Raw genomic sequence first — 27,920 nt, forward strand, 5'->3', positions numbered from 1 at the left:
TTTAAAATAATAAAAAACTCTGTTCCTTAGTCACACCAGACACATTTAAAATGTTCAACAGCCATGACTGGTTATTAGCTACTGTGTTGTATTATGAAGCTATACAGTATCTCCATCACTACAGACAGTACCACTGGACACAGGCATTCTAAACATAGAGCTCCATTTGGTCTTGTGTACTTCCTCCTCCCACAAAGGAAGACTCTTGTCTCATTTGACTAGAAGATTAACTAATCCTGCAGTCACAAAAATACAACATCTTATTTTGGGTATGAACTTCATCATACTTAGAACAGGCTGATTGCTCTGTGCCTACATCTGAATGAATTTTATAAAGTGAAAGAATTAGTTTGAGTTGCTTTCACTATAACCATACCACCCAGTGGTGAAGTTATGTAGAAGGTGTACAGCTCCTATCTACTTCTAAGAAAGGTTACTGATGTTTACCAAAAGGAACTGGCAAGTGTTAGATGCTAAATTGGCTTAGGTTAGTTCACAAATTCCTCAGCCATATTTTCCAAAAAATCTTAAGTGGTTATAAGTGTTATGAGAGGTATGAATAATGAATTATAAAAGCACTTTTTTTAGATATACCTAGAAAATGAAAGCTACAAAGGAGTAAAGGAGACGAGGTCAAAAAAGAGTCAGATTTATGAGAACAGCTTCAAGCAATAAGGTTAAGGATAAATTAGAAAAGACTAAAAAGCTAACTTTCTACCTGTGACTTCTCTGAAACTGAAATATACACTAAAATTTAGTCACATCAAACCACATATGGACCCTTACACTTAATCTCTACTTTCTATGTTTAGTTATGTTAAAACATACTCTACCTCAAATAACACACTCCTACCCTGTCAACCTGGTCAATCTTCACATATTCCTTTAGAGCTCAGTTTCTATATTCCAATATCATACTGTTCCTAATTTTATTCTAGTTCATAAAGGTTTCAACTTCTTTTGACACCACTATTAATATCGAAAATGTTGACATCTGATAAACCAGTCAAGAGCCAAGTAACCTTGAAGTTTAACAATACCTTTCATTTCAATTTTCTCTTTCATCTTTTCTTCTGCTCTTCCTCCTGTTATCTGTTCTTTGGCACCAGAAGATACAGTTGTTATTGGTATAGACTGTATCACTTTTTCGGAAACTGTGGAATTAGCTTGCAGTGGAGTACCAGATGGGAATGGTATTTGTTTCACTGATACAGAAAATGAAATAAAGTCATTATGAACTCTTTTTAAAAGAAAATTTCACGGTATATGATTATCAAATCTCTACTCTCTGAGACTGTAAAAAGGCTGCCAAAAAATTAATAATATTTTAAACATGATAAAAGTTAAAAGATCCTCATTTAATCACTAATGACTCAACTGAGACAATTGCACACAATAATAATGACTAATATTTATCATGGATTATGTCCTAGACACTTTTCAAAATGCTTTATAGAAGTTAACTCTTGTATTTCTAATACCCTAAAAGCAGTAAGTTTTCTGTTGTTGTTTTTTAGAGAAAGAGAACAGAAACAAGGGAAAGGGGGAGAGAGAAAGAGACAGAGACAAAGAATCTTATGCAAGTTCTATGCTCAGTGCAGAGCCCAAAATGGAGCTCGATCCCATGACCCTGGAATCATGACCTGAGCCAAAATCAAGAGTTAAGACACCCAAGCGATTGAGCCACCGAGGCACCTCTAAAAGCAGTAACTTCTATTCACATCCCCATTTACAGATGATCAACATGAGCAATACAGAAGTTAAAAACTTGGCCCATCACACATAGAATGAGTAGGAAAATAAATTTATACTGAGGCAGTCTGTCTCCAGAGACTAGCCTCTCATGGTTTGGCAAGATGGCATGTTTTTCACTCAGGTTTTCTTTTATACTGAAAAATTAACTAGGAAAGTGTTTTAATAATAGTCATTTCTTTATCAGCATTAATGGAGATGCAAGTCCATAATTCTATTTCAAAAAACTTTTTAAGGAAGAAAATTCCTTCAGCAATGTTAAAAACACTCTTACGGCCTAGTGAATATGGAAAAACAAAATCTTGTGAGGGATTTTGATGTGGGTTAGATTCTGGCCAATATTCAGACCACTTTTCTGAGGTATTTTTAAGTTCCCTGGAGGCTATTGCTTCATTAAGTAATGTGACACTCCTTATTTTATGTTCCACCATTCGACAGAATACAATACTTTAATTTAAGCTGTTGATATGCTTTAGCATTTCATTAATAAGATTAGAGTTTAAAATGTTCCAGGGCAAACTTCTGGAACTGGGAAAATGGAAAGCAGTTTTACACTGCTAATATTTTAACTGTTTATTTAATTCTGTACCTGTATTCCAAATCTCTTTGTTGTGGAAAAGATCACATTTTTCATTAACAAACAATATTCTCTTCAGTTGATAGTTTTAAGCACACATTATTGATTTTTCCTTACTTTTGTTTAGCTCACAAAGGGTAGAACCCATACTACAGAATTCAAAATAAACCACTCACTGACAGAATAACATGATAGGAAGTAGTAAGAGAGACTTTCACTATACTTGGGCCTACTTAACTCACTTAGGAAAGATTTTCTATAATATAATCAAATGCGTCTCTCTGTGTGGTACTTTAATATTGTAACAGAGCTATTATTATTGTTGTTCTATAATATAAATTTGTCTAGACACCTTTAAAATAATTCAGTAAAATTTAAATTTTTATTTATAACATAATTGAAATGATAATTATCTGCTGAGTTGAATAACCTAAAAATTATATGATTTCAGGAGTGCCTGGGTAGCTCAGTTGGTTAAGCGACAGACTCTCGATTTTGGCTCAGGTCAAGATCTCACAATTGAGACTGAGCCCTGCATCAGACTCTGAACTGAGCGTGGAGCCTGCTTGGGATTCTCTCTCTGCCCCTCCCCTCCTTGCCAACACGCGTGCACTCTCTCTCTTTCTCCCTCAAAATAAATAAACATTTATAAAAACTTTATGATTTCAAGCAAATTACTTTATAGCTGTCAGCTTTAATTCCCTCATGTATAAAACAAGGACATTTGTGTACTCAATTTTAAGGATAAAATATATAATATACATGAAACACTTGGCACACCTGCCTGGCATATAGTAAAACTTAATAAATGTCAGCTAAATATTATTATGGCTTATTTTCAATAACTAATAGGGAACAGTGATGATCTAGTTGAAGCATATAGCACATAGATTAAAAGCATAGTTTTTTTTTTTTTTCTCAAAAATAACATAAAAAAAATTTTTTTAAAAAAGGGGCCCCTGGGTGGCTCAGTCAGCTGAGCGTCTGACTTCAGCTCAGGTCATGATCTCGCGGTTTGTGAGTTCGAGCCCCACGTTGGGCTCTGTGCTGACAGCTCAGAGCCTGGAGCCTGCTTCGGATTCTGTGTCTGCCTCTCTTTCTGCCCCTTCTCTGCTCACACTCTGTCTCTCCCTCTCTCTCAAAAATAAATAAACATAAAAAAATTTTTTTAACGAAAGTTTTTTTTTTTTTTTAATTCAAGTATAATTAACATACAATGTGCTACATTACTTTCACATGTACAGTATGATTTCCCTGATGAGGTAAGATATACAATGGAAAAAAGACAGTCTCTTCAACAAATGGTGTTAGGAAAACTGAACAGCTGTATGCAAAAGAATGAAACTGGAGCACTTTCTTACAGAATACACAAAAATAAACTCAAAATGGATTAAAGACCTAAATGTGAGATCTGAAAGTTCCTAGAAGAAAAGATAGGCAATAATTTCTCTTGACTTCAGCCACAGCAACATTTTCTAAACATTTTCTAAACTGAAGCAAGAGAAACAAAAACAAAACTAAACTACTAAGACTACACCAGAATAAAGCCTTTTGCACAGTGAAAGAAACCATCCACAAAACAAAAAGGCAATTAACTGAATGAGGGAAGACACTTGCGAATGATATATCTGATCAGGGGTTAATATCCAAATTATATGAAGAACAACTATAATTCAACACCAAAAATAATTATAATAATAATAATTCAACACCAATAATAATAATCCACTTAATAATAGGCATAGTACCTGAAGAGACATTTTTCCAAAGACGTACAGATGCCAACAAACACATGAAAAAGATGCTCAACGTCACTAAAAGCATAGGTTTTTGAAACCCAGCTCTGCCACTTTTTGCATGAGCTCAAACAAGATCATTTGCCTTTCTTAAATCTCCATTTTCTCTTTTGTAAGGGGAACAATTGCATAAGAAGGGCTACTATGGGGATAAAATGAGAAATCTAGCATAATACCTAACTTAATAAACAATGATATAATTACTATTATAAATCAAAACAACCTATTATTTCAATATTTAATCACCTCCGTTTTGAATTTCTGCCTGAATTAGCTCTTGTTTCAATTCTTCAATTTCTTTCTTTAATTTAGCATTTTCAACTCGAAGTTTCTTCTCTTCTCTCAAAGTTGCCTGCAAAACTAGGATCAAGAAAATCCAGTAAAGATATAGCCATGTTTTCTAAAAGGTTTCTTATGAATACTATTTGAAAAGAGCATAGCAGTATAAACACAACTAAGATAATACCAGTAAACAAATATTTGTCTATTCCTTTATATCAGTTTAGAATTTATTAAACTACAAAAACGGTAAAAAATCTGTGAAATAATAACAGAACAGAAAAGTTTTGTTTATGGGGCGCCTGGGTGGCTGTCAGTTGAACATCCAACTTTGGCTGATGTCATGATCTCACAGTTCATGAGTTCAAACCCCACGTCCAGCTCTGTGCTGACAGCTCAGAGCCTGAAGCCTGCTTCAGAATCTGTGTCTCCTTCTTTCTCTGATACCCCCTACCCTGCTTATGCTCACTCTCTCACTCTCAAAAACTGAATAAAAATTTAAAAATAAATTTTTTTAAGTTTTGTTTATGAATTGTTTTTCTAGCTTCCATAATGATGCTAATGACAAATCAATAATACATAAACTATCAAAATGAGACAAATATTAAGATACATTATTATTTCTTTAAGCTGGAGATCTAATGATAGCAAACCATAAAAAAACTATTCTCACTTCTTTCTTTTTAATCATTACCTTGTAAAAGTACAATCTGTTATTCTTTTTTTCCTAATTTCTCAGAGGTTGAGCTGGCCTGCCAAACATTTAGTGAGTGAAATAGCTTCAAAGATTTGCTCAACATATAATACGTGCGTTAAAGGTGAGTAACAGGATATACAAAAGAATAAAAACAAAACAAAACAAACAAACAAAAAACAATGATTCTCAGTGGGGTTAGGACTGCTCCCGAGGTAGGATTCTTAAAATCTGTGGGAGTATTTTGGGGCATTTATTGGGCAGAAGTCAGGGATGCCAATGTCCCAAAACATGCTAGATACACTCATAAAATGAAGAGCTGTTTCACATTCTGCAGAATTTTCCACTGACCGATTGTACATCTGTGTAGGTGAAAATCCTGTTAATCATTTGAGCCTATATCCTATGTTTTATATATAAACACAAAATATTATTAAACATTTTCATCACACCCTGAATTTTTTATAAATCAGGTATCATATAAATCAAGAATAAACTATTCTTTGCTTTGTTCACAGCCTTACCCGAAGAATTATTCATCATTCTGAGTAAATCAAAAACATAACTGAAAGCTGCTTCTGCTATCGGAGTTGCTAACATAAAGGCAGACTAAATAAACACTCATATCAATTAGCATTATATCTGTTGCATTCTTGGTGATTCTATGTATGTGAATCATATAGCATATGACTTTCTCATATGTCTGGTAATACCATCCACCTAAGAATTTACTTACTAAAATACGTATTATTATTATTACTACTATTTATAAATTACTTTCTTTTTTAATTTTCCTGTGTATTATATACATGATTAATGTATGGTTTAAAATTATGTGTATAGGTAGGTTATTTTATCTAAAAAATATTTTATTTACAAAACATTAAGAGATTTTACAAAATATTTATTGCAAAACAGGAACAATGGGACTGGGAAGCATCAGGATAGGCTACCAAAAAGTAATAATGATAAAGGTGAAGAATAAACATGCACTAAGGGTAGAAAGGTTCCTTTTTCTTTTAATTAGCAAAATTAAAATGTTAGTCAAGTTGTTAACAGGCACCCATATGAGAAAAAATTCACAGAAGAGATTAGAGATCATCTCTAATCTCTTTATCTTACTAATGGAAAGAAATATTAAAAACTTTAAGAAAAAAAACAAGAAAAATCCTTTAAGAATTTTAAGAAAAATAAGAAAGTTTATAAAATGTTATAAAAAAGACATAATTAAAGCAGTATTTTAAAATAAAGAAAAAATATTCTGAAGAGTAAATGTACAATTCTGTAAGCCATTCACAATCTTATACAGCAAAGAAAAGCATTTCTTTAGTTATGGTAAAAGACTTAGGAATTTTCGTCACACCATTAACATGGACTATTGAGAAATAAAATATACTTAACAAAATTCAACCTAAATCCTAAAAGGAGAAATTCAGATTTGATATTTTTGTACTTATCATAGCAATTTCTAGGTAAAATTTAAAGACATATTGGAAAAATGTAAAAATCATTTCAGAAGATGCCTCAGTAGAGGGTAATATGAGTATATATTTTCACAGGAGATATCTGAGTTCATATTTGATTTTACCCAATTTTCTTCATTTTACTCTCCAATTCTATATCAACTTATTTTAAACATGAATTTTCCTTTAGCACTCTTAAAATAATACACTGTTTTCCTTATATTACATTCACTACATATGAATTCTAATTTGTCTTAATCTCAAAATATTTTACTCAAAATTAAAATGTTAAAGCAATCTAAGTTATCATCAAGATGATGAAATAATATTTACGGGGTAAGCACAGTTTTTGTGCTGTCAATATGTGAATTCCTTTTAAGTATCTCCTCAGAAAATGTAAAATCTCTTACTTGCTTTCTCTTTAAGAAGAGCAACTTGCTGCTTTAAATATTCAATAATTTGATCTGCTTCTGCACCCTTCTGTTCCAGTCTCTTCAGAACAGCACCATTAGTTGCCATTTTTTTAAAGATACGGCAGAAAATCCTAAGTGAAAAAATAAGTGATAAGTTATACCACAGAAGGAATAAAATTTATTGTACAGAACACTAAGCAAGAGTTTGAAAGGAAAAACATCTTCCACTTTAACAGATCAATATACTAGAAAACTACATTTCCTATACTTTTCCTCCAGAACAACAAACCAAATAAATGGCAGAAACATTAAATGACTAACTCCTCAATATGTTTGGAAGAGGGAATCAATTTTCTTTCCCTAAATGCAAAAAACATGCTATTTCACATTTTAGGCTGGAAAATTTTAAAGAAACTTTTAAAATACAGCAGAGTATTATAACACAAAACAGGAAGACTAAGGGAAAAGAATAACAATAACCTTAACCAAGCTGTAACTGAGTGCCACTCCTGTGTTCCAAAGTTAAGAGTTGCTGAATTCCCTTTTTATATGCTACTTTTAGATACTGGATATTTCTACCGCTTATTTAACTATGTACAAATGTAAGGAGGAATATGTGACTTAGGAAAGACAAAAGAGAAAGATCAACAATTAGGAACATATCAATATTAAAGACATGCCTACTCAGAAATAATGTCAGCATATATACTGTGACTCTATTAAAGAAAATAATTAGACTTTTAATTTCGTAATAATTTACAGAAATTAGAAAACATCCTGTCAGTGTTCAGAAAAATGTGTATATGCAAGCATTCTGAGATTAACTCATAATGTTAAAGTTTAAACTGCCAAGTATTAAAACAGTCACAGTAACAAAAGACAAGATAAATCATTAATACTACAAATTGCTCTTTTTTACCTGATTAACTTTAATTTATAATACAAAACATAACAATGACACAAGCACTGCTGAAGTAATTCTGATTTTAAATAAGTGATACACAATAAAATGGTGAAATTTTTTGATAAAGGAAAAAATTGGCTAATAAAGGACAAATAATGTAAGATGTTTGAAAATTTCAAATCATGCAATATCCATCCTATAAAAAGGACATTCTGAAATCTTTACCTTTTTATTAAAAGAGAAACAATCCTCAAAAAACTTTTACGCTAAAGTTAACAATTTATAAATAGAATGACTAAAAAAAACTGATAAAAATAAAGTTGCTAATAAATGAAGAAAATATAAATGCGGTTAATCTGAGAAAGTCATAGTAAACCTCTCATTTTCTATACGGACTATTATTTAACAATTTAAAAAATACAGAGCATTTTGGTACAAAAATTGAAAATGAAGATATTAACTTTTTAATTCAGCCAATTTTTACCAACATAAACACAGAATACGCCGTTGCTCCTCAAATGTTTTTTTTTTTTAGAATTTTAGAGAAAAATACATACGAACATATGAAGAAAGTTAAGGTAAAAACAGCTTGTTGTTTTGGACTTTTAGTATCCTCCTATTAGCATTCTTTCAGTTTAATGTTTACTTTAGTCTAACATAATAATCAAATATATTCAATAGGTGAAATAGCTATCCCAAGAAAAATAATGAGTATTTGATTTAGCATAATTTGTTAACTTTTACTTTTGTAGCAAAAAAAAAAAAGAAAAAAATTGATGAGTTAATACCAAAATAAATGTGACATTAGTGATATGCCTTAGAAAAATCCCCAGTAAATGAATATATTAACTCATAAGAAATAACTATAAGTATAAAATAGTTGTCATGAATTTGTCTACTGGTACAGAAGTTATCTCACAAATACCAGCCAAACATGAAACTCCTGTCCTGACTCACAGAAAAAGTTTCAAAACTAACAATAATTTGCAAAATAGAGATCATAAATCCCACCGAAGAGAGAAAAAAGATATTTTACTGAGTTGATAAATCTATTAACTATCTACAAAATCGTTATATAAAATATCACTTTTGTAATACATACTGAAGCACCAGCGTAAATTTAGTAAGAAAGAATGCTTAAAAACATGAACACAAATGAGCTGAATATACTAAATATATATATAAAACCACTAGAGAAAACAATGGGATAAAAAGAAGTGGTAACACTTTGAATGATACTGATAATATATATATATATATATATATATATATATATATATATCAATGCTTTATGTATTTATTACATAAATTATAAAAGAAGCATAATTTATATACTTGGCTATAACTTTACTGTTATAACTTTAGATTAAGGTCTAACTTTAAATCATGAAATAAAACTAGGACTGAGACATCACTTGAAATATTCAGTAAAAATGGATTCATTTTTAGGTTTTTGGGTTTTTTTTTAATGTTTTTTATTTTTGAGAGAGAGACAGAGACAGAACACGAGCTGGGGAGGGGCAGAGAGAGAGAGAGAGAGAGAGAGAGAGAGGTAGACACAATAACTGAGTGAGGTAGGCTCTAGGCTCTGAGCTGTCAGCACAGAGCCCGAAGCAGGGCTGGAACTCATGAACCACAAGATCCTGACCTGGGCTAAAGTAGGATGCTCAACCAACTGAGCCACCCAGGTGCTCTGTAAATGGTTTCATTTTTAATCAAATAATTGTACAAATAAAATATGAAAAATAAAGAGAAAACATGTTAGTAACAAAGAGAAATGTTACTGAAAAGACATATATAGGACATGAAGTCTTAAAATGTTGAGAACAGAGAGATGACAGTGATCCTAATAAACCACTCGTATATAAAATAACTATGGATGACAGAAGCCATCTCAAATCTCCTGATAGGTATTGTTGAGTAATAATATCTAGCGCTTACTTTGTCTTTAGTAACTGCCAGGTCTTTTTCTCAGCACCTCACAATATTAACTTAATTATCACAACACCATGAGATACATATTATTATTATTCCTTCTCCTTGTTTACAATATTAAGAGCTTTTTACAAGAGTATGAAATAAAAGTAATTTAATAACAGGAACATGGATTTGCAAATCACAAGACCTTGGATCAAATCCTACCCTTTGCCTCCGAATCAACTTACCTAACCTCTCTGAGCCAAAAGTTTTCTCATTTGTAAAATGGAGATAATTTTATGTATCTCATAGCATCGATATGTGGCAAAATAAGATACCATGAATAATATTCAATATTTCTGGCAAGTGGTAAAAAATGTCAGGCACTGAACAAAATTCTGGTCACACAAAAAAAGATAGGATATATGTACAAACCTCACCTTCAAGAAGCTCCCAATAGTGTAGGCTACCTATGAGCATGATATTTTGTAGATCTTTAGGTAAATGATTTTTGTTTTCTTAAAGGTTAAGAACATAACAAATAATAAAAATACAAATTATAGATTGATATTAAAAATACATTTAGATAATTTGGCTAAGCCATACCTTAATTTGTGAGTGGTGGTATACAGTCTATGGGGGTAATAAATATTAATTTATTTCCATTAATTGTGAATTTTGTTTATAATAGTATATAAAATATACCTAGAGACTCCTGTCCTCAGGAATACAAGACAACAGCCAACTGAAATCTTTGCACTTTCCCCTACAAAATTGCCATTGTAATTACAGAAACTCTAAAACTAGATTTAAGATTATTTAAAAAAATGGTGCACAAAAAAGGAATACTGAATGGCTTATAGATTTCAGTTTGAACACCTTGTGAAAGTCTTCTAAGAAACTAGTATTAATGGTTCTCAACTCTTAGCTCAAAAGGCAAAGCAGTCCGGCACAAGCCATACATGCCATTTTGCCAAAGGCAAACAAATGGCCAAGAATACCAAGAGAAAAATTGTCTTATGAAAATTATGTAAATTGTTTTGGTTTAAGCAAAAGAAAAAAGGAATAAAAATTCACTGAATACTTTCTACTCACAATTTTGCTATGAACCTAAAACTGCTCTAAAAAATAGTCTTAATAAAATTCACTGAACAGCACACTTAAGAATGCATGAATTTAAAACCTGAAAATACTCTACATCCTAATTACTTACGACAAAGGCTTTATTTGGTTATGCAATAATTAATAATATACCAACATTTACAACATATATCACATGATAGGTTACTTGTAACTATTTTAACTGCCACAAATAACAATAACATCATTACAAAGGACGTCTCATTAAGAGAGAAAGTATCTTTTGCTAGCACAGTCATGTTTCCAGCAATAATCAAGTTTTCTTGACAAAATAAAATTTAGGAGCGACTATAAAACACACTAGCTGTTTTAACCAGCGTCTATTTTTTCTTTACTCCTAGGTTATCTTGGCAGTATTACTCATGATGTGAAAATTAACCTGTCCTTTGAGATATTCTGGATTAGTTAGAAAGACAAGTCTATATGTTGAACAAAATTTTCCTCAAATGCTAAGAGCTATGTATTGTTTTTGAATTAGAAGCTCTGGGAATAGGTTTTCTAGTACTTGTTAATTAACTTTAAACTTTTCAAAAATATAAGTATGATGCATAAAGTTATGTCCATATTTTATAGTAATATGTAGATATTGATCACTTGCACCAGCAGAAAAGTAGTTGTCTTTTTTTTCCCTTACAGTATTTATAGCTAACTAATCTTGGTTGAATCACATACTTAACAGCCTGTGTGATCTTGGTAAAGTTACTTAACTTCTCTGTGTTTCATTTTTTAAATTTATAATGAGGATAATTTCACCTGATTTCACTTTCTATTCCTTGGCACCTCCTTTTAGGAATCCTTTTTCTTGACTTGTCCCTTTTATGTTTTTCAGGGTTTGGTCCTGATTTCTAGTCTCTTCTAAGGATTGCAAACTATTACCACCACACAAAGCAGGGATCCCTTTGTGTTCCAGGGTTAACAATGGTTGAAACAGCTGAAGGTTTAAACAAGGCAAAACAGACTGAACAACTCCCTGTTGTCTGCCACTTATGCCACCTGCCAGGTCCCTATAAAGAACTTATGTTCATGACCCCAATTTTACTTATATTTCCTGATTTTGAGTCATGTGCTGGGTTTATAGTAGAGAGCAAAATTAAACATATTCTTTGTATTCACTAAGCTTTCAAACAAATGAGGGAAAACACAGTAAATTGGAAAAAAAAAATTAAATGAGGTTAAGTTTAGGGCAACAGTGCTAGTTTAATAAAAACACTGCTTAAAGCTTGGACAAATCTTGTACCATTCAACCCAGTGCTCATTTCATTATCATGTGCCAAGTGCTCCACAGTGACTTTCAATTTTACACGGTATTTTATATGGAGTACCTACTGAATTTCATAACTTTAAGTTTCCTTTGTCTCCTCAAAGCTTTTAATGTGCTAATAGGCTTAGGTTTTCTCACAGATGATAATGCTAATAATAATTTTTTTTAAGTTTATTTACTTATTTTGAGAGAAAGCAAGTGTGAGCAGGGGCAGGAGCAGAGAGAGGAGAGAGAAAGGATTCCAAGCAGGCTCCCCACTGTCAGTGTGGAGCCAGATGTAGGGCTCTATGCCATGACCTTAGCCCAAATCAAGAGTTAGACGTTTAACCAACTGAGCCACTCAGGTTACCCAATAATAATAATGTTAATAACAGATAACATTTTAGAGTATTTATTATGGGCTGGCTAAATGCTTTACATAGATCATCTATGAATACTCTATAATTACTTCCATTATACAAAGAAGAAAACTTGAATTAAAATTAGTCTGCCTTAGGTCATGTGACTAGTTAGTAACAGGATTAAAACTTAGGGTCAGTCTGATTCTGCAGTTACCTCTTTTAATATCGAAGCTCGAATTTCTATAAAAGACATAATTCTGTAGAGTTTCCCAATGTATTTAACCACAAAATCCTAACCAAGGAGCACCTATTATAGAACTAATATCCTCTAAAACATTTTGGGAATACTAGCTTAATCTGTACTAAATTTTATTTAATGATTAGGAGATTAAAATACACATAATAATTGCATGCATAGTAATTACAAATGCAAAACACATAGAAAAAAAGAGAAAACAGTACATGAGTACGTAAACTGGGTTTGGATAGTAAGTTTCTGGATAGTTTAGATAGACTTTTCTTCTTCCTTTACTAATTTTAAAAAATAATGAATTTATTTTATAACAAAAAGCATTTGAAAAGTATTATCTAAATTATTTTGCCTTTAATTTTGTTCATAATATTCATTATGGGTCATTAAATCTAAAAAGCCATTGTAAGATGCTGCTATTCATTAAAGCTGTTGCTGATTTTAGGAAATACATGAATTTAAACTACATCTTAATCATTAAAACATATACAAAAGGTTATTTCTGAGATTCCTATCATTGCCAAATGGCTTCCCTATACCTCAGTAGTCTTTCCCCACTCTGATTCTAAATTGTCAGTAACTTCTTTTAAATAACAAATTCCCTGCCCCGGCTTTTCAATGTTAGGAACCAAATATAAACAAATAAGCTATTGCTTTGAAATGGAAATTTTAAGTGCAGGTTTTCAATTTTATTTTATAGTATAAGAATTCTACAAAAATTTGGAAGGGTCTCTCTACTTCCCAAACACCTGATTTCACTGTTTCAGAACTTCAACTAGGTAAAAGTTTATGTTCTTCTTAGACACTCTAAGTACTGTATTTCATAAAATCTAAGATGCCACCAATTGTAAAATGGCTCCAATCATAAGATGCTCTGGCATTTTATGTACCATTAAGAAAAAAACCACACACCCTGTATCATTTGAAAAATCTCTTTTAAATTTAGCCCTATTTTTATCTTATGTCACTCTTTTGTTTCCCCTTATCTGTGTATACACAGTGACTTTTCATTTTAATGGTAAATCTGCATATAAAGGATACTTAAAATGGAGATTAAAGCCAACAACTACATACCAACACTACACGTAACCAAACTGATGACAATATTAACCATAATAACCAAGTCTGCATTAAGTACAGGCACTGACAACTATGTCGCAAGTGCCACTTAGTTCATAGTGACTTTAAGACATCAATAATTGTGAAATGTAAATATGAGAAAAACATGTATATCAGAATAACTATAGTGATTTTAATCAATTTTTTCTCTCCCTTTATACCATCATTCTTATTCTAACCTTCCAATCTTCATTCCTCCATTTGCTTCATAATCTAACTGCCGAACCACCCCACAAGAAGAACATTTTTATTACCGTGCTACATAAGGGATACTTTTTAGAACAAAGTTAGTACCTCTACTAGGATTTAAAACCTGTCAAATGTAAGAATTTTTAAAAAGGTATATAATAAAATTAAATATTTTGAGAACAATCCCTCCCAGAGACACTCAAACTACAATAGCAGTGGTAACTGGCAGTAATTCCACGAGTATTTTTGCAACCTTTGCCAAAATATTGAAAACAGACCTAAAACTATGCTTTTTGTGAATGTTTATTTATTTGGCGTGTGGTCAGGGCACGAATTCAAATTCTAACTTGGCCATTCATCAGCTGTGTCACTGTTTTTATTTAAAAATTTTTGAGGTGGGCCACCTGGCTGGGTCAGTCGGTTAAGCCTCCAACTTCGGCTCAGGTCATGATCTCACCACTCCTGAGTTCGAGCCCTGCATCGGACTCCGTGCTGACAGCTCAGAGCATGGAGTGTGTTTCCGATTCTGTCTCCATCTCTCTCTGACCCTCCCCGCTTGTGATCTCTGTCTCTCTCAAATATAAATCAACATTAATTATTATTATTATTATTATTTTAATTTTTGAGGTATAGGGGGGCACCTGGGTGGCTCAGTCGGTTGAGCGTCTGACTTCGGCTCAGGTCATGATCCCGCGTTCTGGGAGTTCAAGCCCCACGTCGGGCTCTGTGCTGACCGCTCAGAGCCTGGAGCCTGCTTCAGATTCTGTGTCTCCCTCTCTCTCTGCCCCTCCCCTGCTCATGCTCTGTCTCTCTCTCTCTCTCTCTGTCTGTCAAAAATAAATAAACATTAAAAAAAATTTAAATTTTTGAGGTATAACTAACACATTAGTTTTAGATGCACGTGATTCGATACTTATGTGTACTGCAAAATGATCACATTAGTCCAGTTAACGTCCTTCACCATAGTTACTAAAATTTTTTTCGTGTAATGAGAACCTTCAAGATCCACTCTTCTAGCTACTTTCAAATATTTAATAGAGTATTAACCATAGTCACCGCTTTGTATGTTATATCTCCATGACTTACTCATTTCAAAACTGGAAACTTGTTTTTATTCTTGATTGTTTTTCTTTACTTACTGGAGTGCCTTCTTCCTCTTTACTAATAAGGGCACAAGGAGTCTTGGGGGACTTAAGGGATGGCTATGAGAAGACAGTCCATACATTTTAGGTATTATGGCCATTGACACAGAAAATCTTCCTGTCCAGTGAAATATGCATAAAATTTTAAAAAAGGGTATGTCTAGGCCTCTCATGGCCTTCTTAGCAAACACCAAGGTCACCTTTTACCTGATTCAGAATTTCTTCAGTAGGGTTTAACCATCCCTTTACATTCAAAGAAGCACTCAGCAATATCTTACTCCCATTTCCTATCCAAGAACACAGCTAATAACAACAGCCACTATTTTAATGAGCCAAGCATATTACATATGGAGTTCTTCAAGCTTTTCAACCGTGTGAGATAACATTTCCATTTTATAGAAAAATTCAGAAAGTATGACTTGTCTAAATCCATTCAAATATTAAATGGCAAAGCTCTGATTTTAACTTGTGTTAAAACTCACACTACACTTAATTTTCAAAGTGTTTCCCAAATCTAATTAGAGAAAATTAACTTACTACCCACCAATATTCTTATCCATCTAAATTAAGGGCACTAAGAACCTGACCATCCATTTCTCACCACCCTTACTCAAGCTACCATGTCTCCTCTACCATGTCTACTAAAAAAGCCTCCAAACTGGTCTTTCCTGTACCCTGTCCCTTTCAATATATTCTCCACAGCAGCCAGTAAGATCCTCTTTTTAAAAGGAAGCCAGGGGGCGCCTGGGTGGCGCAGTCGGTTAAGCGTCCGACTTCAGCCAGGTCACGATCTCGCGGTCCGTGAGTTCGAGCCCCGCGTCAGGCTCTGGGCTGATGGCTCAGAGCCTGGAGCCTGTTTCCGATTCTGTGTCTCCCTCTCTCTCTGCCCCTCCCCCGTTCATGCTCTGTGTCTCTCTGTCCCAAAAAAATAAATAAAAACGTTGAAAAAAAAATTAAATAAAATAAAAGGAAGCCAGATTATGTCGTCTACTGCTCAAAAGTCTCCAATAGCTTAGATGCCCTCACTATCTTTCATGATCTGTTCCTTCTATGACTTTGTCTCTAGCTTTAATCCCTTAACTCAACTCCAACCCACAAGCTTCCTTGCTATTCAGGAGAGTTTGTTTCATGGCATCAACTAGCAATAACTGTTTATGGCTGGTTCCTCTATCTGACTGCACTTACCCCAGACACTTGTATGGTTAATTCTCTCACTGACGTCAGCTCTTGCTTGAAAGTTGTCTTTTCAGTGAGACTTTCCCTGGCCACACTAATATTTCAAACTATATCCTCCTCTGCTTTATTACTTATCCCTTAAGCGCCCATTACGACCTGCAATAGAACATGTTTTTCTTAATTCTGTTTAGGATGTCTTCCTCAATAAAATGCGAAACTACAGGAAGATAGGGGTTTCTGTTTTGTCCATCGTTCTGTTCCCAATGCCTAAAACAGTACCAGAAACATAGTGGGCGCGTAACTAACTGAATGACTTCCTGACCCACCCCCACCCCTTTCACACACACCGGCGCGCGCGCACACATATAACTAAACGTGTTTGTGAATATATCTTTTCCAGTAGCAGCCTTTCCGTCAGCCCCGCATCCCGTTTCTCAAACTTGGTTCCTTCAAGAGGTACCAAGCTGTTCCCTACTTCCACATGCCAAGACTGGTGCTGGTATAAGCGTACTTCCCACCAGTATTCGGAGGCTAGGTCCTATCTCCCCAAGATGAGTAAGGGAAGGAGGACTCTCCTTTGATCTCAACACGCCTACCCCCGGACCCTCTCAGGGAGTCACTCACATAAATCGGTGGACAGAGCAACCTGGAGAGCTTCACCGGGTAGCCTCAGTCTTCAGCAATTAGGGGCACCGTCCCGCACCCGACGGCAGTGAGAAAGGACCCAACGAGGTGTCCTCACCAAACGCCTGAGCGTTCCACCGATTTAACGTCAAATTCTGTCGCCCCCTTCCCGGGCGTAACCGCACCACGCTGTCCGTCTTCTATTTCCTCAGCTAATAACTTGAACTCCTCTGCACCTCTTCCTTGGTAGCTACATTTTGTCGCCGGTTGAGTAAGGGGCAAAACGCCGGACGTCGGGTCTTTCCTCCATGTTGTGTCGTGGAGGTTGTGAGGTCAGAGGAAACGGCCGGGCTGAATCGAGGGCGGGGGTGGGGAGAGCTGGGAGCTGTCATTGGAGCGGGTCTGGCTTGCGCTCCCGGCCAGATTCCGAGCCGGGAATTTCGGCGGATTTAGCTCGCAGGCAAAACGCAATCCCAGTGCTCCCGGAGCGGCCTCTTTTGTAGAAGCACCTGAGATGCTGGGTGTGGTGCACTAAACGGTAGCGGCAGCAGCAGCCACAGCAAGCTGGGGCCCTGTGTAGAAGCTCCATCCCCTTGTCTCTGTGCCCGCCTGACTCAGAGGCAGGTATTTGGGTTCGTCAGTTTTGTGTGTCGTAGTGGGTGGGGCCGGTGGGAGGTAGAGGAATGTCAGGTGCAGCGAGTGGCCCAGTTTGTCCGCAGTAGAGGAGCCAACCTTTGGAGCTGCTTGCTACTGAGTCCTGTGCCCAAATGGAGCTAATGTCCGCCTTCCTTCCTACACACGTTTACCCGAGTCCTTTGAGAACTGTAGGTAGATGTTTAAGAGTAACCACTGCATCACTGCTTCGAAGGAAGACTTAAAGAGGCGTTGGGGAATGTAGATTCAGTTCTCCATTACTCACCATAGATGCAAAGTCTTGGTTTTGTTTTTGGTTTTCAACGGTTTAGTCATTTGTCGAGACATCACGTTCCCTTGTGGAATGGGGGAATGTGAACAACTGGAAGTTCCTTTAGAATTGCCAGTGGTTTCTTTTCAAGGCCCCTTGGTTCCTGTTTTTGTTTGGGACAGAAAGACGACTTTTTGAGGGAAAGTATATAAAATAAATGAGCTAGTGTTATTCGCCCGTTGAAGAAATGTGTGAATTATTTTATTCATGATGAAATCGGTATCTTTTGTACTGTTTTTTTGACCTTCGCCCCCCCGACCTCCAATCTAATTTCGACTCCCAAATTCTTTGTGGGTAGGGATTGTGTCTCATTCACTGTCGTTTGCCCTGAAGCTGGAAAAACACCTGAGTTAAAATAGGTTCAAGATATTGGTTGAATGAATGAATTTTCAAACCCCATTCCTACGTTGTATTTCCTCAACTAATCTCTCTCTCAACTTCAACTGTTTTTTTTTTTTTCCACTAGCTTTCTTCCACTCACCAAGTGTGAACAAATCTATGTGTATATTTTTTTTATATGTGAACCTTTTTATGTGCACTCATCTACATGAGTGCTTGGTAGTTGAAGGAGAACATTGATGAAATATTTTACACTAACTCGTGTCTTATCTTTTTGAATCATTTGCGTTTCTTTGTTTGGTTCTTTGCTTTTCAGTTGTCTGATAGTCTGTTTAATTGAAAATCAAATAGTATAATATAGAAGGATTGCATAATAAAATGCAATAGTTTAGTGTCTTCCTTCCTACCCTTAGTCCTGTTCCTCAGAAATAACCCCTTTTAACCTTGTTAAATCTTAGATCTGTATGTTGAATAGTAAAAGAAAATGCTCACTCTTTTTTCTTTTCTTTCTTGATTTCTTTCTTTTTTTTTTTTTTTTACTTTTTAAGACAAACTATCCATAACCTCCCTTATCCAAAGTTTTGAATAGTCATTACATTTTTTAGTTTTCATATTGGTTAATGTTATAATTCTAAATAATATATGTAAATTATTTTTTCACAATTTTCAAAAATATATTTTGGCTCCTTGTTTGGTAAAATGAGGAAAGTAATGCCTCTACCTTCATTACCACTGCAAAAACTATATCTATCACTTCCACCATCCCCTATCTGGACTTTTATTTATACATTGTTAAGGTTAATAATATTTATATTACATTTCTTAACTACAATTTTTTTTTGCTTTTTTTATTTGTGCTAAAAAATAACAAAATGTTACAATATTATGGTTTTGTAAATATTCCTAAGTACAGAGTCAAAAAGTATGCTATGATCCATTTCCTTCCCAGTTTCTTAATTTCATGACCCCTGTGCCACACTAAGGAGAAGACTTGTAATATTAACATCAGATTGATTTCTTCTTTCTTCCCCTATAATGACCAAAAAATTATGCCATAGTTAAGTGTGATTTATGTTTTGGGCCATGTACATCTTATATAGTTTTTAACCCTCCTCACTTTTACAGAGGACTTTCTGTTTTCTTTTGAGGGAAAGTTAGTTACATTGTTTTTTTTTTTTTTTTTTTTTTCACCAAATCCTTCCATCTTACGCTTTCTTTACCACGTCCTCTCATTCTTTGTATGAGAAGCTTCCATTCCATATCTTTGCTTGAAGATGTTCCCTTAAAGCCCAATTACTTTCTGTTTAATGTGAACAGATTACATTCTGGTAAGTTACATTGTTTCTTAACCACACATTTTCTGTTATTTGTTTTTCTCCTCTGTTTTGGTAGAATACATCCTAAGAATATTTATTCATAAAAGGTATGTGGATGTTAATTTTATTTTTTAATGTTCATATGGCTGTAAATTATTATTATTTATTTTTGCTATAATGATGGATAGTTTGGCAGGGTATAGAAGCAAAATTTTGTCTCTTTAAGTCTTTCAAAGCTTCACTATTGCTCATGAGACTGTGAGAATGCCACTCTTAATTTGTTGAGGCCTGAACTATTTGTTTTCCCTCTGGAATGACTAAAAAATTTTAGTTTTCCTTGATGCTTTGAAAATGTATGATGACATGTCTTGTGAGTTTATTCTTGAAGTGAACTCATTGAAAGGAGCTAGGAAAAATGTCATAGTGTGGGTATTTTTCATTTACCCTCCTCGATATTATAAGCCTTTCTAATTTGAAGGTACAATTTCCCTTCAACTGTGGGGAATTTTTCTCCTTTTCTGTCTTCTATAATTTATTCTCCTTTGTTTTCCTCTTTCTCTTTTTGAAACTGTTGTAAGGTGGTTTTTGTATACTTGGTTTGATTTACTATATCTATTATCTTTTCTCTTATGTTTTCATCTATTTGCTTTTTGTTCCATACTCTGAGCAGTTGTCTCAACTTTCTTTTCCAACACTTCAGTCTAACTTGGTAATAATTTAATTTCCAACCACTCATTTTTAATTATTCCTTCCTCATATTCTCTTAATTTTATTTTTTATAAGACAATTTACATATCTTAAAATGCACTGATTTTAAGTGAGTAGTTTGATGAGTTTTGATACATGTGAACATCCATGTGACAACCACCACCCCAATCAAGATGCAGAACATCCAAAACTCCAAAAAAGTTCATTTTATCAATTTTTTCTTTTATGGTTAGTGCTTTTTGTTATCCTGCCTAAGAAATCTTTGCTATCCTAAGGTTGCATTTAGATCTATAATCCATCTCAGATATTTGTGGATGTAACAGTAGGAATTGAGGGATTATTTTTTCTTTCTTTTCCATATGGATATATTGTTGTTCCAGCACCATTTGCTGAAAGACTGCCCTTTCCCTATTGATTTTCTTGGCCTTTGTTGGAAATCAATTCATTGCATTTTTAAAATTTTTTCAACTTAAAATTTAAAAAATATAATGTGGTCTCTAACACAAACATATGTAGATATAGAACATGGAAATTTGGAGCATAATAATAATATGAACACCCATTAAATCCACCAATTAAAAACTAAGATATTACTCAAGATTGCTGAAGCTTCTTATGGGTTCTTCCCTAATCTCACTCTGCTTTTCATACAGTGGTAACTGTATCCTCATGTTTTTCTTCTCCTTCCTTCCATCCTCCTCCCCTTCTTCCTCATTATTATTATTATCACCTTTTTAAAAAATTTTTTTAAGGTTTATTCATTTTTTGTAGAGAGAGACAGAGCGTGAGTGGGGGAGGGGCAGAGAGAGAGGGAGACACAGAATCCGAAGCAGGCTCCACGCTCTGAACTGGCAGCACAGAGTCTGATGCGGGGCTCAAACTCACGGACCGTGAGATCGTGACCTGAGCTGAAGTCGGACGCTCAACCGACTGAGCCACCCAGTTGCCCTTACCTTACTTTTTAATATAATATTACCTCAAATGTACATACTCCTGAATTATTTATTATTCAGCTTTTCTTGTTGAATATTATGAATATTGGCATACATTTTATGTGCTTTTTTCCCCACCCAACATTATATTTAGATTTATCTATGCTGATATATGTTGCTACAATTTGCTTATTTTCTGTCATGTTTACTCTTCCATTAGATGAACGTACAGTTTACTTAATCATTCACCTGTCTTTGGATATTTAAGTTTCCAGTTTGGGGATTAATAGGAACAACACCATGCTGATTTTTCTTGCATGTATCCCTTATTTATGTGTGTAGGACTTTCTGCCGGAATTGAATAGCAAAATAGTGTCAAACTGTTTTCCAGAGTGATTGTTTTAGTTTATATTCTCTTCATATCCTAACATTTTATATTATCAAATTTAATTAATCAGATTTAACTATTACTCTCTGGCGGGTATAAATTCTCCTATAGTTTTAATGAGCAGTTTCTTGAATATTAATGAGGATGTTCATTTTCTCATATATGTACCAGCAACTCCTTTTTACTCTTTTGTGAAATATGTTTTGCTACACCTCTTTTTATGTAATATCATGTAAAATCTTTCTAAATATATTTCAACTTGTTTTGGTTTTCATTGTTTTCTTTTCCATAACTTATTTTAGTCACCTCCAGGGCAGGTTTTTTTGTTTGTTTATTTTATTTTTTGCCCATTATGATGTGGTCTTTCTTCAACTATCTGATGATTCCTGGACAGTTCATTATTTTAGAGTTAAGGAAGTCTGTCTGAGAGCTTTGTGTATATGGACAGGCTTGTTGACTGCTCTTCTGTGTTTTAGGATGGCTGGGTAGATAGTTATATCTTAACTGGGGCCCTACAAATTCCAGAATTAAGAGCAGTTTGCCTTTGTCACCATGCCCATACTAGCTATTTATTATAATTCTCACAAAGTTGGTTTATTTCTAGGAAAGAAACTTACCTCTTTTCCTTTGAGGATACATAACTAACTAGTAATGGGGGGCCAGTGACAAAGTTAATTCTTTTATTCTTCAGCCCTTTAAGTTATCATTCTCATTTCAAATCCTCTTCTGACTTCTGTTCCCCATTGTTTCTGCTTTTGTGATCTCAAGTTTCTGAATCTGAAGAGGCCCAACAGAGGTCTTGACTGCAATATACTTTATAGTTTCTTTCTTTTTCTTCTTAAAACAATACTTCATATGCCAAATGCTTTACTGGGGGTTTTTGGAATCTTTCATTAGGTCATGGCCCTTTTCTGTTTTCTTCCTTATTATGAATTTATACATTTAAAAGTATTTCCTTTTAATGTTTTTAATGAGGTTTCTGCACAGACATAAAAAGTGGTCTATTACTTTGATTTAGAATTCCAACATTTTGATTGTGAAAGCTGAGAAAGGAAGAATGCAGTGCTGGACCAATGGAATGTCTTTGTAGTGAGACACCTGGGTGAAAGATCTTTTTGTTCAGTGACCTTTTTCATTGTGATTGCCCTAATGTGATTCAGATTGATTTTGAGCAGGTTTCTTAATCTCCAGGTTGCTTTGTTACATAATTCTGGGGCACTATTTGTTTTGGAGACCATGCCAATAGGATTGCTCTAGATATATACATGAAACATCTATCTTTAAACTGGAGGCAATAACATCTGTGAAGATTGTTGAGGGAATAAATTAAAACAGATCACATGGAAATTACCAAGCACAAAACCAAAACTGATTAGTTAAGTAACATAGAGGCTTCTGTTATCTAGTTTAATTTTTACTACTATTAATAGAGGCCTTGATAATTTAAAGGTAATGGTTGGAATACCTATTTCATCTTTTCTGACTTTACTTACATTGCAAGAAGGAAAAATTCTTGATGGTCTATGGGTTGTTCAAGCTTTCGGTAAACAGAAGATCCTTATTGATGTGAATATGCAATAACAGACTTCCTCTTAACACTGTCAGACATCATGAGGGGGAATGTTCTATTTTTTGCCTTTTTATGCCATTGAAAATCTTTGATTATGATTTAGAGCTACAATCTAAATTTATGATTGGGTGGTTTTTCCTCGTAGATATTATCTTGGAATTTTTTTACTTTGATTCTTTTTACTGTGAAGTGTTCTGATTGGCATTTTCCTCCAAGTTATATATTATTAATCATATTTAAGGTGAGAAAATACTGGCTTAATTTTTGGTTGATCTGTCATAAAATTCTCTCCTTTTCCAGATTATCTTAGAAGATCTAGGATTCTGAAATGTTTCCCCTGAAGGATGCTGAAATGGGTGCCTTTACCTTCTTTGCCTCAGCTCTGCCACATGATGTTTGTGGAAGTAATGGGCTTCCTCTTACACCAAATTCCATCAAAATTTTGGGGCGATTTCAAATCCTTAAGACCATCACTCATCCCAGACTTTGCCAGTATGTGGATATTTCTAGGGGAAAGCATGGTGAGTTATTCTTTTCTTCTGTTTTTGTATTCCGTACTCTGTTACCTTGATTAGGTTACAAGTATATAGTGAGCGCATACAATAGTCAGTATATGTGGGTATGTGCATGCCCTCACCTTCAGTCCAGCCAAACTGAGTCTTTTGAGTTTTCCTGATTGCCCTGGCCCCTCACAGGTCCCTGTTTTTATACTCTGCTATTTTCTTTCCTGGGTTATATTATTCTCTGGAATCTGAGCTTAATCCCTTTCCTAATTTCTTTTATATCTTTTATCAGATTTTATTATTATTTTCTATTTAATTTGTCTCTTTTGAGGATTCTCAGTTCTTAAAGATAAGGACTAAATGACTTTTGCCCCTAACCTCAGAGAGACAGTACTGCACCTGGTACATAGAAGGCATTCAGTAAGTGCTGAGTGAGTAAATTAATGAATGACTACATTTGAGAGATTCGTATTTTTCAGATCTGAGAATCAGGATTTTTAATTTTCTCTTTCAGAGAAACCACCTATCTTAAGCATATTTCTTCAATTCTGTAAAAATGAAATGAAAGCTCTCATACCAGAAATTTGAGAAGTGTCTATTTAAATGTATTTTATGATTGAAAGTAGTTATTTGGGCTGTCTTCAAATGAAAACAGTCACTATTTTTTTCTTTTGGAATTTATTCTTTTCTTTCTTTCTCTTTTTTTTTATGAGTTCAGAAGAAGTGTTTTTTGCCTTCTTATGTGGTTGCTGTGTAGGGCATAAGAAGGTATTGCATAAGCTGAGACACTTAATAGGTAAGAGAGCAATTAATGAATAAGCTGACTTTTTCTCGTTGCTGCTTTTATCAAAGGAAAAATGTTCTCAGCATTGGGCAACTAAATAAAAAGAGCCTCATTCCAGAAACAGAGGTTCCTCGTAGCACACCAAATATTTCTGAGTCTCTTCTGAGCCATGTTGTGGTGGGGGAACATAAACAGGAGCTGGTAGTTTGGAGGAGGGCCTCAGAGAACGTGTCCTCATCCCCTAACATAGTCAAGATTCAAAGAAATTATTGTATAGTCCATGATGTCCAAATGCTTCCCTGTCCATGCTGAAGCCTCTCTTCTTCCTTAAGGCCGGGAAGACTGTCATTCCGCCAGTGGACAGATCCCTGATGAGGCCCATAGGTTCACCGGGCAGACACCCCCTGTTATTATTGCCACCTGACCCCTCATCATTGTTCCCTTTTTTTTTTTTTTTTTCAATTCTATTTTTTTTAATTTACATCCAAGTTAGTTAGCATATAGTGCAACAATGATTTCAGGAGTAGATTCCTTAATGCCCTTTACCCATTTAGCCCATCCCTGCCCCACACCCCCTCCAGCAACCCTCAGTTTGTTCTCCTTATTTATGAGTCTCTTATGCTTTGTCCCCCTCCCTGTTTTATATTATTTTTGTTTCCCTTCCCTTATGTTCATCTGTTTTGTCTCTTAAAGTTCTCATATGAGTGAAGTCATAGGATATTTGTCTTTCTCTGACTGACTAATTTCACTTAGCATAATACTCTCCAGTTCCATCCACATAGTTTCAAATGGCAAGATTTCATTCTTTTTGATTGCCAAGTAATCCTCCATTGTGTGTGTGTATATATATATATATATACATATACACACATACATATATATACGCACACACATATATATATACCACATGTTCTTTATCCATTCATCCATCGATGGACATTTGGGCTCTTTCCATACTTTGGCTATTGTTGATAGTGCTGCTATAAACATGGGGGGTGCATGTATCCCTTCGAAACAGCACACCTGTATCCTGTGGATAAATGCCTAGTAGTGCAATTGCTGGGTTATAGGGTAGTTCTGTTTTTAGTTTTTTGAGGAACCTCCATACTGTTTTTCAGAGTGGCTGTGTTCCCACCAACAATGAAAAAGAGATCCTCTTTCTCGGCATCCTTGCCAAAATCTGTTGTTGCCTGAGTTGTTAATGTTAGCCATTCTGACAGGGGTAAGGTGGTATCTCATTGTGGTTTTGATTTGTATTTCCCTGATGATGAGTGATGTTGAGCATTTTTTCATGTGTCGGCTGGCTATCTGGATGTCTTCCTTGGAGAAGTGTCTGTTCATGTCTTTTGCCCATTTCTTCACTGGATTATTTGTTTTTTGGGTGTTGAGTTTGATAAGTTCTTTGTAGATTTTGGATACTAACCCTTTATCTGATAGGTCATTTGCAAATATCTTCTCCCATTCTGTCGGTTGCCTTTTAGTTTTGCTGATTGTTTCCTTCACTGTATAGAAGCTTTTTATTTTGATGAGGTCCCAGTAGTTCATTCTTGCTTTTGTTTCCCTTGCCTCCGGAGACATGTTGAGTAAGAAAATTGCTGCGGGCAAGATCAAAGAAGTTTTTGCCTGCTTTCTCCTCGAGGATTTTGATGGCTTCCTGTCTTACATTGAGGTCTTTCATCCATTTTGAGTTTATTTTTGTTTATGGTGTAAAAAGTGGTCCAGGTTCATTCTTCTGCATGTCGCTGTCCAGTTTTCCCAGCACCACTTGCTGAAGAGACTGTCTTTATTCCATTGGATATTCTTTCCTGCTTTGCCAAATATTAGTTGGCCATACGTTTGTGGGTCCATTTCTGGATTCTCTGTTCTGTTCCATTGATCTGTCTGTCTGTTCTTGTGCCAGCACCATACTGTCTGGGTGAATACAGCTTTGTAGTATAGCTTGAAGTCTGGGATTGTGATGCCTCCTGCTTTGGTTTTCTTTTTCAAGATTGCTTTGGCTATTCAGGGTCTTTTCTGGTTCCATACAAATTTTAGGATTGTTTGTTCTAGCTCTGTGAAGAATGCTGGTGTTACTCTGATAGGGATCGCGTTGAATATGTAGATTGCTTTGGGTAGTATCGACATTTTCACAATATTTGTTCTTCCTATCCAGGAGCATGGAATCTTTTTCCAGTTCTTTGTGTCTTCTTCAATTTCTTTCATCAGCTTTCTATAGTTTTCAGTGTATAGATTTTTCACCTCTTTGGTTAGATTTATTCCTAGGTACTTTGTGGTTTTTGGTGCAACTATAAATGGGATCGATTCCTTGGTTTATCTTTCTGTTGCTTCATTGTTGGTGTATAGGAATGCAACCGATTTCTGTGCATTGATTTTATATCCTGCAACTTTGCTCAATTCATGAATCAGTTCTAGCAGTTTTTTGGTGGAATCTTTAGGGTTTTCCATATAGAGTATCATGTCATCTACAAAGAATGAAAGTTTGACCTCCTTCTGGATGATTTGAGTGCCATTTATTTGTGTTGTCTGATTGCTGAGGCTAAGACTTCCAATACTATGTTGAATAACAGTGGTGAGAGTAGACATTCCTGTCTTGTTCCTGACTTTAGGGGGAAAGCTCTCAGTTTTTCCCCATTGAGGATGATATTAGCATTGGGTTGTTCATATATGGCTTTTATGATCTCGAGGTTTGCTCCTTCTATCCCTACTTTCTTGAGAGTTTTTATCAAGAAAGGATGCTGTATTTTGTCAAATGTTTTCTCTGCATCTATTGAGAGGATCAGATGGTTCTTGTTCTTTCTTTTATTGATGTGATGAATGACGTTAATTGTTGTGCAGATATTGAACCAGCCCTGCCTCCCCAGTATAAATCCCACTTGATCGTGGTGAATAATTTTTTTAATGTATTGTTGGATCTGGTTGGATAGTATCTTGTTGAGGATTTTTGCATCCATGTTCATCAGGGAAATTGGTCTATAGTTCTCCTTTTAGTGGGGTCTCTGGTTTTAGAATCAAGGTAGTGCTGGCTTCATAGAATGAGTTTGGAAGTTTTCCTTCTGTTTCTATTTTTTGGAACAGCTTCAAGAGAATAGATGTTAACTCTTCCTTAAATGTAGAATTCCCCTGGAAACCCATGTGACCCTGGACTCTTCTTTTCTGGGAGATTTTGATTACTAATTCAATTTCTTTACTGGTTATGTGTCTGTTCAAATTTTCTATTTTTCCTGTTTCAGTTTTGGTAGTGTATGTGTTTGTAGGAGTTTGTCCATTTCTTCCAGATTTCCCATTTTATTGGCGTGTAATTGCTCATAATACTCTCTTTATTTAAACTTTTTTTTTATGTTTATTTATTTTTGAGAGAGACAGAGACAGAATGCGAGTG

At 34.7% G+C, this 27,920-nt stretch overlaps 2 protein-coding genes across 7 annotated transcripts in view; one reads left to right on the plus strand and one right to left on the minus strand.

Annotated features, from left to right (window-relative positions):
* The window catches only part of AIMP1 (aminoacyl tRNA synthetase complex interacting multifunctional protein 1), a 38,709-nt gene extending 21,406 nt beyond the window's left edge, over positions 1-17,303 (minus strand). Inside the window, exons 1-4 of one of the 2 annotated variants that reach the window (XM_045471174.1) lie at positions 17,038-17,303; positions 6,972-7,105; positions 4,372-4,485; positions 1,041-1,205 (exon numbers count right to left, since the gene is read on the minus strand). In XM_045471174.1, coding sequence (XP_045327130.1) covers positions 1,041-1,205; positions 4,372-4,485; positions 6,972-7,105; positions 17,038-17,039 — 415 coding nt within the window. In that variant the 5' untranslated portion in view covers positions 17,040-17,303. Of the gene's footprint in view, positions 1-1,040; positions 1,206-4,371; positions 4,486-6,971; positions 7,106-16,422; positions 16,687-17,037 lie in introns of those variants that run through there. The other variant, XM_045471180.1, reaches the window with a different exon arrangement.
* An 86-nt stretch (positions 17,304-17,389) lies between these two features.
* TBCK (TBC1 domain containing kinase) overlaps positions 17,390-27,920 on the plus strand; it is a 220,534-nt gene continuing 210,003 nt past the window's right edge. For 2 of the 5 annotated variants that reach the window (XR_006710750.1, XM_045471145.1), the window contains exons 1-3: positions 17,553-17,657; positions 23,555-23,775; positions 24,476-24,553. Coding sequence is in view for 4 of the 5 variants with exons in the window: in XM_045471145.1 (XP_045327101.1) it covers positions 23,583-23,775; positions 24,476-24,553 (271 nt within the window). In the remaining variant the exon portion in view is untranslated. Of the gene's footprint in view, positions 17,662-23,554; positions 23,776-24,475; positions 24,554-27,920 lie in introns of all 5 variants that reach the window. The other 3 variants (XM_045471148.1, XM_045471153.1, XM_045471150.1) reach the window with 3 other exon arrangements.

This window comes from Leopardus geoffroyi, chromosome B1, assembly GCF_018350155.1.
Source record: "Leopardus geoffroyi isolate Oge1 chromosome B1, O.geoffroyi_Oge1_pat1.0, whole genome shotgun sequence".
NCBI classification, from domain to species: Eukaryota; Metazoa; Chordata; class Mammalia; order Carnivora; family Felidae; genus Leopardus; species Leopardus geoffroyi.